Genomic DNA, 12,958 nt, shown 5'->3' on the forward strand with positions numbered 1-12,958 from the left:
CATGAAGATGGCCTGGGAAAAACATTTTTTGGTGAGGTTGACAAGATAGCTCAGTCTCCATGCCCATTCCAGCATGGACTTCTCAGCTGAGACTGCCAACTACGATGTTGGTCAGGATGGTAATTCTTATAATGTGGAAACCTGTCTCCCAGGAATTGGACTGAAACCACTAAATCCATTTTATCTAGGCAACTGAAAAGCTATTAAAATCTTGAGGTATCAGCAGCAAGATACCACTGATTATATAGAGAAACCAAAACTAACTTATTTTTTCCTCAACTCAAAGGAGAGCTTCACCTTTAGAACAAAACCCTACAATGGAATGGAATGGAACAATTCTTAACAATCCAGTATGGTTTAGAAGTACATGAGCACTTTATCATACGCTTTGTGTTATTTTAAAAATAAATGTCTCAACCTAGCAAAAATGAAAGAACTACAACCAACTAAAGAAACTGATGTGGGAAAAACTGTTAATAGCCTACTCTTTTTCAGAATGGCACTGAAAATTTCCCTCTGTCTGGAAAAATCATGATTTTATATATTGTTTAGGAGGTGGTGGTGGGGGGGGGTAAATATTTGCAACACTCAATTTTCAGGTCTAAAAAACCAAACAATTGTTTAAATTTGTCTTTACCAAGACTACATGTTTAACAATTTTCATCTAAGAATTGGACATTTTCTGCAGAAGCTCTTATCTTTTCTTAAGTTATACAAATGATTATTCATATTCTAATTCACATAATTAAAGGTGCATGCTGTTATATGTAACTAATTACTACAATCTTTTTCATCAATGTTCAGATTTTAGGTCAATAGGTCAATAACGTGCCATCGCTGGTAATTAGTAACAATGGTCAATGATGGGATATTAAAAGTTACTACAGAGAACTTTTTTCCGGAGGATCTGGCTGGAGAATCTTGCCCGCATGCTCAGGGTTCAGCTGATCGCCATATTTAGGGTCGGGAAGGAATTTTCCTCCAGGGTAGATTGGCAGAGGCCCTGGAGGTTTTTCGCCTTCCTCCACAGCATGGGGCAGGGGTCGCTTGCTGGAGGATTCTCTGCAACTTGAAGTCTTTAAATCATGATTTGGGGACTTCAACAGCTGAGTCAAGGGAGAGAATTATTTCAGGAGTGGATGGGTCAGCTTTTGTGGCCTGCATCATGCGGGAGGTCAGACTAGATGATCATAATGGTCCCTTCTGACCTTAAAGTCTATGAGATTTTGTTACCCTAATAGGGTAATTACTTAAAAGTTTAACGACATCATGGTACTTCTTGCTACATGTTCTTTGTAAAAGCATGCAGAGAAATTCAATTCTTATCGTGGCATGAAAATCCACCGTGTTGATTTGACAGGACTGTCTTTTGGCAAATTAGAAGGGGCCTATTGTAGTGATGTGAAATGAAACAAAAATTAGAGGAACTCAGTAGGCTTTTTATGCTTTGAGGTAGAAAAAAGAACATTTCTTCAATCTAGTTTACAGAGGAAGGAGCTGACTGGGATTGCTATGGCAATGGGAAAAATATCACCAGAAATATCTAACAAGGTTCAATTTCAGTGCCACCTTGATGTTTTGGAAGGTCTCTCAGAGGGTACACAGCTACCTTGGGGTAAATTCCAGGATGCTGCAGAAGGATTTGCCACACAACTTTGACCAAAGTTAATAGAAGCTATGATACTAAATCCATGGACGATGCATCCAAAATGTAATCTCTTGTCTTTGTAAAATGTAAGTGAAAATAAAGGCACTGGAGCCTGACCATGGGCATAATAGCTTTGATGAGCTCAAGTGGCCAGGAAAATACTTCTTTAAAGAATTCTAACAGGAATTTGCAGGGTCAAAAGCAGCTTTTCATTACTTTTTACCAATTCTGTTGAAAAACAGACTGCTATCCCAGTATGGGATCATCAACTGGAGCTTTCAAATGAATGATATAGTAACCACCTGGCTTCATGAGACAATACAAACATTGGTTTTTCGTGTGTGTATTCACAAAAAGCTGAAATGGTAGCCACATAAAGTAGGATTTTATTGAAGATGTCTAATGCAGATTGCAAAGACAAACAGTCAAGTAATGCCTGTCAGACAAGTGGTATGATTTAAATGACTGGCCTCAAGCCAAATACCAATCCTCTTCTATTTGAAATGAAAAGCCCCTTCTGACTATTTGAGTTGCTGTGTGAATCAGCCACGGGAAATAATGAATTGATAATTAAACAAGTGAGATATTTATACCTCTTGAGTATGCACAATTAATCTCTATTATTTTTGGCTTATCTAGCCTAGTCATGAGTAGTTCCTCTGAGGTCACACTATGAAGGCCGCCTGACCCAGGAGGATATATCTGTAGGCAAATAAAAAGAAGCTACCTAAAATTCCTGGTTCTTTAGTTTATAACTAACCCACATCTGAATATTCTTACTCGTGGCTCAGATGTATAGAAGTGCTTAGTGCACTTTAATGAAGAGGCAGCGCCAATTACTCAGAATAATCACACAAATTGTGTTTTTGTTGGCTTTCAAACTTCAGTCAGTAAATCAAGTTAAAGCCATCCCAGTGCATTGATGGGACCCTCTCCCCAAACTGATGAACATGAACAAGAGACGTACCTGGCTGGTGTTCACATATGACCCATAGGGTTGGTAGTTTCACTAAGCCCAGGGTGGCTTCCTGGGTGTGGTGTTGGTGGCTCTGCCGATACGGCAGAAACTTTTTCTTCTTCCCTTCTCTTAAGGCAGGCTGCTTTGGGGTTTAGGTTCCTCTCTGTCACAGGAGAGAAAACAGCCCTTAACATCCTTTGCACTGCTACCAAGAATGGGCATTTAGCATATTCACAATAGGCCATGGTACTGAAGAAATCTATCCATTTTGCACAGCTTCTGTTTCTGATTTTTGAAGATATTTAGGCTGCTGAAGATTCAGACAAGTGCCAAATGGAATTTTCAAAAGTGCCTATTCATTTTAATAGGACTTAACCACCTACGTGCTTTTGAAAATTCCAATGGGCACCAATCTATTTTGAGATGCCTCAACACCTTTGAAAATGTGACCCTTTGTTACCACAGAAATTTGCTAAACTGGAAACCAAAGAAAATGCACTTTGGAGTTTTCAATTTCCTTAAACGCAAACCAATGAGATTCTGCCCCTGTGCTGAAGTCAGGGCAGTGAGGATGACATCATTCAACTTGCTGGACAATAACCATGTTATACTGCCTTTTTGCTGGCCCTCAGCAAAACGTAGGGCAAAGGCAGTTGAATTGGCTGTAGTGGTGCTCCTCATCCTCTTTGCATAGTCCTCAAACTACCCACAGTGGGCCACTCAGTTTTCAGAAGCCTGTTAGCATTGTTAGGTGACAGCAATGTATTCTTCCCCACAAAACTTCCCACGTAACTTTGGCAAGTCATACTCAGTTCCTTACTTACTATCTCTGCAAAATGGGCCTGGGCACACTTCCGCTAAGCCAGGAGAATGTTTGGATGGGTCATCTAGGGTGACGAGTAATTTTACTATATTTCCTTTCTCTTTAGAATGTCAGCCTTTGCTGGTTTGTACCTGGCAAAAATATTCACGCTTGTCATGTTTTTTCGGAATAAGCTTCAATGACAGAGAACTTGGTCTAGTTTTCAAATCAAGGCAATTTTTTAAACATGTTACTTTTCCTGTTCTTGAAAACTGCTTCTTCCATGAGCCAAAATAAAATTTTAAAAAACCTAGATGTTTTAAATTTTGTGGTATAATACAATCCCATTGGACAGACAAAGGGACACACAATTATTAGATGCGGTCACTTAAAACAAAAAAAAGGAGTAATTTTAAATGTCAGACCACTACCGCATTTAATTAACATTTTCAGATAATATTTTAGTTGTCAATGAAATTTAACCAAAAATCTGAAATGTGAGGATTTCCCTCTCTCTCTTTGGGGTCTTGAGTAATAATAAAAAAGTCAGGGTTTTTTTTTTTTTTTTTTTTTTTATAGAACCAAGGATACAACTGAAGAAATTACAACCATTTAATAATATGCCAACCTGCAGACCCAGCACTGGAACTCTTATCACCTTGCTCCATACTTACTGACTCTACCTCTTGAGGTACTTGAAGAACTCTGTTGACTATTGGCTACAGAAATACCCTCTTGTTATTTATAATTTAAAAATGTGACAGTTGCGGGCAACGTGCACACATGGTGTCTATTCTGCTTCTGCTTTGGCAAAAATCTTCCAAGAGCGACAATGAGCAGGATTGGGCCCCAAATTGCTGAGAGCAAAATTTGTTAACAACTTTGCTTAAGGACAACCCTTTTTTTTCTACAAATATAGCTGGTCTGTGAGTTTCACGGAGGCTCACCTAAGTGGAAGCTTTGAGGGGTAATGGCAAACCATTATTTAGCTGCTGGGAGACAAAAATATATTAGGCCAAACTCAGAGTTTCAAAACAGTGTAGTTTTAATTTTAAACAGGGTGACCAGATGTCCCGATTTTACAGGGACAGTCCTGATTTTTGGGTCTTTTTCTTATACAGGATCCTATTACCCCTCCACCCCCATCCTGATTTTTCACACTTGCTGTCTGGTCACCCTAATTTTAAATTGACCTATAACTCAAAAAAATTGTTTGATGAATTTTCTTCCTTTTTATAAAAATAATCTCTGTTGCCTTCATAGAAAATATAATAATTTTCAGTTAAAATCGATTTTCCAAGCCAAAGTTGCAAAGGGGCTGAAACGGGACTTCATATTGAAAGCTGGCTGCAACCTTAATTCTAGAGACACTATTGCCTCACCATAATAACTGTGTTCATCCAGTGTTCTCTGAAGGGAACTTAATTCCATTAAAAGCTGTATCAACAAAACTATGCCTAAAAGTAAGATGTCAAATGTTTGACACAGAGTACTTATGCTCAGTGTCATTATTCACGCTGTCACTTCTAACACATATTCTTCCAGTGATTGTTTTGATATACGATGCAAAATACCACTGAAGGTGAAAGTAAAAATGAGGTGTAAGTTGCCAATATAAGCTGCAGAATACACTAGGTGTCATTTAGAGATACGACACACTAAGCAAACACGAATGTTGACATCATCCACACCTGCAAGACATTTACACTCAGATTGGAAATGCATCAGATGAGAAATACAATAAAGGACAGTTGTTCAGCCAGCCCAAAGGGAGAAAAAATGAGAACGCTCACCCAATTCTCTTAGGCATCAACCTCACAAGGGAGACAGGTGGCTCAGATGTCTGTTTCATCATTTCTTTGACATAAATGTAAAAGGAGCTTAGACATTAAGGTCAACAGTAGCTCCATTAACATAGGAGAATGGAAGTGTTATCAAGGACTATGTTTATTTTTCAACATGACCTCTAGAAGGGGCATCTAAAGGATGCCACAGATGTGTATTTGTTGATAAGAATTAAGAAAAATGTACATTGCAGAGACAGAAGTAAAAGAAAACCAAGTATGTTTCTCTAGTTGTTTTCCTTAAAGTCACATCAATTTACAAAGAACTCCTCACTTTCTCGCCTCCTTGTAGTGCATGTTATTTCCTTTTTTTAAACGTGAATTGTGAAAGATAGAAGAAAGGAGGACATATGAAAAATAAATTATGGAATTAATTTTTTTTATATTTTCTTGTATAAAGTATGCAATAAGTAGCTACACCATTACTCATAGTAATATATACTGTAATTTAAACTTAATTAAATCCAATCAAACTTACTTGCCTCTTATAGAAATGTGTAGGACTAACCTTAAATTACAGACCTTTTCTTTTTGCTAAAATTTCCATACTGTTAAATGAGCATATGTTGCAAATCAAAGCAGGACATTCCTCAATCTTTTCCTTAATGAGTCTACTCTGGATGCATAATGAAGAGATGGCTAATTGCAAAGGAGCAAACACAGGATCAAAGGATCCTAAACCTATTTTATTTTGAACAGTCCCTTGCTTTTCCCAAAGTATGTTAACATTTTTACATGAAGGCAAATATGTTTCTAATAAATTGTACATCTGGTTAGTTGCTGTGTATGTTAGAAGAAAAAATGCAAATGAAAAACATGATGCATGCAGTAAAGGGGACTGCAAACTGTTACATGAGTAAAACAACCCCCTAGCTGTGACAGCACAGTGGTAGGTAGCCTACTAACCTCTGACTTGTTGCTCTAGACTGAGGATGACTGCCACAGCCTGGTGAAGAATAAGCAGTTTTGTTTGTGGTTTTTCACTCTTCAGGTGAAGCTGACACATACGGCCAAGTTCTTTAAATGCCTCGTTAATATCTCGTACACGCAAGCGTTCTCTAGCGTTATTTGCCATTCTCCTCTCTTTCTCTCTTTCTATCTTCTGTTCTGGGTTTAAGTCTTCATCTTCATTAGTACTGCTGAAAAAAAACCCAGGGAAGATAAAAGTTTGATAGATATTTTGGAGGTCAGGATCCATTTTAACAACAGGTATAAACATCACAAGTGTGTTTGGCAAATGTCATGGCTAAAATATCCATGTTAGATCAGAATTCCTATTTGACTCATTTTATGCTCGTATATCCATTTAACTGTGAAAGCATATAAATGGTCTCATCGGAAAAAGAAAAGTGATGATTTCAAATTGGCACATATACACAAGCAAACTGATACAAATATATATATTGCTGCTGCCATTCTTGCACCTTCAGATTTCCCTAAAAATATGCATCTCAATGGCTTTTACATAGCTAGTTCACACTGAATTAAGTAAAATTCATATGTACAGTGTCCATACATAGCACACTATTTCCAAGAATAATGTAGGAATACACTGCACCCTTGGCGAAGCAATGGTACATATAGCAAACTTGCTGCCTACTCATTGGTTGGTGGACTTCCCAAATTCAGAGTTCCCCAACCATCATTTCAGGGATGCATAAAGCATCTGTAATAGATTTTGAAGCTTTCCAACATCTCAACTGCATTCAAAAATCATAAAAATAATTTTCAACTTAATAAATTCATATATTTATGAAAAATATGGTTCTTTCCTATTAAACATTTATTTGTGCAGTTTTCAAAAACTTTCCCTTTTTATCATCCATTGCAGATCTAGTGGAAGTTTTGCAGCTAAGGACTTCTTTATCACTCCACTCCAAACTGTGATAACTATATAGCTGCACACTGTAGAGAGGACTATGATTAACTTTAAAACTGTGTAAAAATAAGATTTCAAAATCTTCTGCTGATTCCTCTGTGCATTATTAAAATGCCAATGTGTAAAAATACCATGTTCTGCCTATTGATATATGCACATTAAGTCAACATTTTAAAACACAAGCTTATTAATATAGGACAAAAAGGAAGCTTTGAGACTGAATCTAAAGTTACCAATGGTTTACAAGCTCTCGCTGCTATTGGTAAGGACACAATATGCAAAATAGCCTGCACTTTAAAAAGAAGCAGAATAGAGTCCTTTGCTGGCATACCAAGATCATACCTCGTTCTTCCTCTAGATGAAACTTTGATATCCTTTTGGGAGGATTCATCATCTGATTTCATGTCATCAGATGAGGGAGGTTCGTGTATATTTTCATCCTTCTCCTTATGTTCTGACTTGATTTCTGCTGGACCTATGGCCACAGACTGGCTCTGCAAGCCACCTGACAATGCTGCAAACAAACACAGCTCAGTATAAATTATACTCAGGAGAACAGCCCCCCTTCATGCTGGAAAATATTTTATAAGTGAATCACAAGCGAGTTTCCACCTTGTTGTTTATTAAGACAGAGAAAGTGGGGTGGGGCAAGCTTTGGAGAGGCCTGGAGGTTAGGGTGTGAGGTTGCATGGTAAGGAAGGTGAGACAGGGATAGGCAAGGAGTGAGGGTGGAAGAGAACTGGAGGCGGCCTAGGAGGTCAGTGGGAGGAACTGAGCAGTGGCAGTGTGGATATGAGAAGGGTTCAGGGACATACTGTACTTGACTATTGTGTTGGGGAGAAGGTAGCAATCAAAAGGAGTGGCTGTCATGCATATCTGGCAGTAACACTGTAACCTTTTGATCCTCCCTACTAACAAGGCACATGAGCTCTCTCATGGAAGAGAACCATTAACCTCAGATAAATACACTCTTTGGAATTTATTAGACAAAACTAATTCAATAGTATAATTGGTAAAGTTTGACAAAAATATTTCATAAGTTTGTGATTATGTCTCTGAATTTGACCAAATTCACTACTGTTTGTTTTTAACTCTTAAGGTAAGATGTACCAAATTCAACTGTTACTATATCATTTTCTCTGAAGAACCCTTGATTTTGGAATTCACTCCCCAACCTCTTGCTCAAAAGTAGCCTAAACTTGTTGACCTTCAGAGCATGTTGCAAGATCATTTACTTACTCTGGCGTTTGGGAAGGGTTGAGATGCTTGCAGGTGGCTGATGAATTTTTACTTTCCTATATTCAGAGGAACGGCTGGTAGATTTATGTTCATTCGGGGTTGATCCGGTTTGATTATCATGCTTTAATCTTTGAGTTTTGTATATTTAAGCTACAGGCAAGTGCCTAGAGCTTTCACGTATCAGCACTCTAATTATAAACGGAAATGATTTACAGTACTGAACAAATCAGTTCTATCCACTGTTATGCATGAAACCTAGGTTTAATGCTCCATACACAGAGTGTGAGGCTCTGGGAAGATTATTTAGTGAAAAATGTTTCCTAGGGAATACAATGACACAAGACATCTGATAGAGAATACTGGATTGCATTTCAGGAGTATTATTTGGCATACAATTTAGAGGTTTGGTGAAAGCATACATCAGCATACAAAAGCTTGGGTTAGGATTAAGGCAGCTTCCTGCAGAGGTAGAAGTATACATCAGCGGTTAGTGATAGAGCTGATGGTGCAAAAACAGTGGAAAAGAATGTAAGCAGTTATTGATCAAGACTCCTGTATCAGAGCTAGTCACAGCACAACTATTTGCAATCTAACAAGCAGAGCTGACAGAATAAAGAGGGCAGGACCGGATCTACATGATGCTTTTGAGCTCAATATATACAGATATATTTAGTGCAGTAAGCGAATCCTGCACATTAAGTATGAAATGCAAACCCCAAACAGCGCAGGCATGCTGGTGCACGAATTGCCTTCTTTTATATGGCCTACTTTCCAAGCTAAGAATTGAGGCAGCCTCCCCACAGCACTTTAAGGCTTTTTGTCTTTATTGGTCATGTGTTGAAATACAGGCTTGTTGTGTATTATAAAAATCACATGTGTCAGACTCCTCTGGCTGATTTACAAATGGCAACCAAGCGCTGCAAAGGAGTTCTAGCCAGTTCACTTCAGCTGGAAGAATGGTGGCTGTGATGTGAGGTCTCACATGGAATTTGGATCAGGGAGTGGCATGAAACAGGGTTATATCTGAATTCCTGTAAGAATCCAGAGCTTGGTGAAATTGGTAATCAATAGAAATTAAGTCATATGTCACAAATTACGTGCATCATCCGTCTTATCTATGTATTTATGCATATTTACCTAGATCTATAGCATTCTTGTCCCTGGATTATTAAAAAGCCTAATTTACCACTGAATAGTACAGTACAGTTACCTCTGTAATTTTCTTGTGTTTTATGATTTAGTTCTGTGCTCTGAGCAGACACTGTACTGGGCAGGACTGAATGGTTGCTGTTGAGGCTGACACTTTCTTCCCGATGAGTTCCAGCCTAAAGCAAAGAAAAGCAAAACCGTTCCCATCACCAATTTAATCCAAGGAAATAATCCACACTGTAAATTTACACTCAACGTTGATGTAAAATACAGGGTGTTTCTACAATAGAAAAACAACACCTGTAAGTATGTTGATAGAGTGTTAAAGCTTTTTTAAAAATCAAGAATTGTAGTCTAAAATATTGTGAAATGAGACATTAATGTGGACATACTACATAAGGCAGATTTTCTTTCAGGTGAAATATTTATAAACTGTTGCCTAGTCCTTTACATAGTATACAAAGTGTTCCAAAATGCCACACTTCGCATATCCAAGATTAGATCTACTGATGGATCAACTCATGTGAATAAAATTATGCACGTGCTTAAGTGTTTGCAGGATTGGGGCCTTGAGTTATGGGTCAGCAAAGGAAAGCTATAGCTGAAAGAGACTATATACTGGACTAAACCAGGGGTTCTCACACTGGGGTCTGAACCCCTCAGGGGGTCGTGAGGTTATTACATGGGGGGTTGCGAGCTGTCAGCCTCCACCCCAAACCCTGCTTTTCCTCCAGCATTTATAATGGTGTTAAATATATAAAAATGTGTTTTTAATGTATAAGGGGGGGTCGCACTCAGAGGCTTGCTATGTGAAAGAGGTCACCAGTACAAACGTTTGAGAGCCACTGGACTAAACCACTGGATTACCCCATACTGGATTAGATAACTGTTCCAGGCAGTGACCAAAACCCGGCTATAATTATACAACAGCCTAGTGAATTTTCAGAGTCATACCATGGAACAGGGATTTTTTTTTTTCCTGAGGCATAAGATTTGATTTCCATTGGATCTGCTTTAGTTTGTGTAGCTGTGAACTTTAACAGTCATAAAATTGTGTTCTTTAAATAAAGTCCTCCTGAATTAATGGTCTTGACCTCATGTGGCAGGGATTTTTTTTAAATCAGCTAAATCCTTGTTCTTGTTTTATGAAATAAGATTAAAGAAGAACACAATCTATTTTCACAATACCTTTATTTTATATATCTCGATAAGTACTCTCATTCTCCTTTTCCAAATATGGTAATATCTATCAGTCACATTACAGTATGTGATCACATGAAAGAACACCAGTGTCTCTATCTTCATTGTCCTTCTCAGGACCTTTTCATTCTTAAAATGAGGTGACTAAAACTGAACCTACTTCTAACAGTTGTGGGCCTAAAGATGAGTAGTCTCAAAAAAATTAATTCAAGTTTTGCATGAATTTGGACTAATGATACTTAACACCTATGTACATGAATGAAGGAAATACACATTTAGATTTAGCAGGCAAATTCATTAGAAAACTGCTAGCCAGTAAGGAAAACTCTTCATTGCTATCCATTTAAACACTTTTACCTTAAAAATTTACATTTTAAAAAACATTATAAAGAGGAGATAATGAGAAATGCAACCAGAGTTTAAAATCATCTGAAAAACTGGTTTATTAAAGCTTCTAATTTCTTGACACACAAGCCTTGGGAAACATTTAGTTTTAAAACAAAAACCAAAATAATGCTATTAACAGTAAAAAAAAACTAAGAGGAAAAGACCAAGGACACTGTCATTATTTTATACTTACAAAAATTGGCTACAGATGAGGCTTTTTATTGCAACAGTAGCAAACATGTCAACTAGAAGATTAAGCCTTTAATTAAATAGGTTTATTGCCTGGAGTTACACATGAGAACCACTGTTTTTCAATAAATCCTTCAATCCTAGTAAACTGCTGAGCTTTGAATCCCTCTTGAGTAATTAATGCAGCTTTTACCTTTCATGTCTTAGTATGGGTTTTGCCCAGAGAGAGATAAATACCCTTATGCAAGTTTATCCTTTGTTTAATATACACTATTTTCTGTGAGCTAACACACAGGAACAAGAAAGGAATTTAAAAAAAAGTAAGCAAGCAAGCTAATACCAGGTCATTCTGGTCTGTTATTTGTATCTATTGTTTTGTATCCAATAATCCATCACACAAAGCAAGATAGCTTGGCACTATTTACAGTGTATTTTCTGAGAACGTGCATTGTCTTTCGTATGTACTAGTGTTTATTTATGAGAAAAGTTCTACTGGAGATACAGTCATCTCAGTCCTGCTCACACTGCAGCCAGTGCAAATTCTGTGATTGATTTCAGCGGGAGCACTGGCAGCCCCAGGCTCTGAAAATTCAGCCTAAGATACAAAACAACCGTCTTCACAAAAAAAGAGAATGTGAAACTCATTCTTAAAAAAAAAGTTTTTAATATAAGACTTCGCAATATACTGCCCTGAAGGTTTTGTGCTTTTTTCATTCTGCTGGTTATTCTTAATCCTAACACATGAGGGTGCTTTTATTCAAGCTACAGACATCAGATGTCTTCAGGGGCAAGTTAGCTCCAAAACCTATTTACAAAAAAATCTTCAAGCAATGTACAAACATAACATAACAGCTGCCAGATTCTTGGCAACTTTAAAATCTAGGCATAATCTAAAAATGACAGAACAATAGATCAAGTCTGACAAATTCAGAAAATAGATTGGAAATAAAAAAAGCTGAATCTAACACTATGTTCCAGTACCTGGTAATGTATGCTCACAAAACTGAAGCAAACAACTGAGGCTAATGAGCTTCGTAGAAAAATTTTACTTCAAGTATTTCATATTATTAAATTGACCAGCACATCAAAAATGTGTTCATTTTGGTCTCAAGTATGTGATGTAAACTGAATGTATTGGACAAATTTTAAATCAAGATAGGATGTTCTTCTAAAAGATCTGCTCTAGGAATTATTTTGGGGAAGTTCTATGGCCTGTGCTATAAAGGAGGTCAGAGAAGATGAGCACAATGATCCCTTCTGGCCTTGAATAATCAACTGAATTAAAGTTAACAGTGAGAGATGACAGTTACACATAGTTGATTAAAACACAAGTTATCAAGAACAGTACAGGTAGGTGAACTTTAATTAACTTTAATTTAATTTAAAGATAGAGCCCCAAGCAGAAATGCTTTAGATCCAATATAACAGCTTAATTTTATAAATTGTACTCTGCTTCTCTCTCTCTCTCTCTCACGGCTTTCATATTAACCAGACAAATCACCCTCACACACCCAAACACTGGAATTCTAATTAAAGGACTGATCCTGGGAAGGTTTCAGTCAGAATCTCCTAAAAGGTGCCCAATGCCTTCAATTCCCACTGACTTCTATGCACGTAGTTCATCAAAAGGCTCGGGCCCCCTTAAGGAGATGTGAAAAGCTTG

The 12,958-nt window shown here is 37.5% G+C and overlaps 1 protein-coding gene across 4 annotated transcripts in view; it reads right to left on the reverse strand.

The window, feature by feature from the left end:
* TCF12 (transcription factor 12) overlaps positions 1–12,958 on the reverse strand; it is a 328,708-nt gene that overhangs the window by 2,624 nt on the left and 313,126 nt on the right. For all 4 annotated transcript variants that reach the window (XM_024204916.2, XM_024204915.2, XM_024204914.2 and 1 more), the window contains 4 exons: positions 9,581–9,695; positions 7,474–7,645; positions 6,159–6,391; positions 2,616–2,769 (listed from right to left, as the gene is read on the reverse strand). In XM_024204916.2, coding sequence (XP_024060684.2) covers positions 2,627–2,769; positions 6,159–6,391; positions 7,474–7,645; positions 9,581–9,695 — 663 coding nt within the window. In that variant the 3' untranslated portion in view covers positions 2,616–2,626. The remainder of the gene's footprint in view (positions 1–2,615; positions 2,770–6,158; positions 6,392–7,473; positions 7,646–9,580; positions 9,696–12,958) is intronic.

This window comes from Terrapene carolina, unplaced genomic scaffold (genome assembly GCF_002925995.2).
Source record: "Terrapene carolina triunguis isolate 2854851 unplaced genomic scaffold, T_m_triunguis-2.0 Scaffold67, whole genome shotgun sequence".
Classification (NCBI taxonomy): Eukaryota; Metazoa; Chordata; order Testudines; family Emydidae; genus Terrapene; species Terrapene triunguis.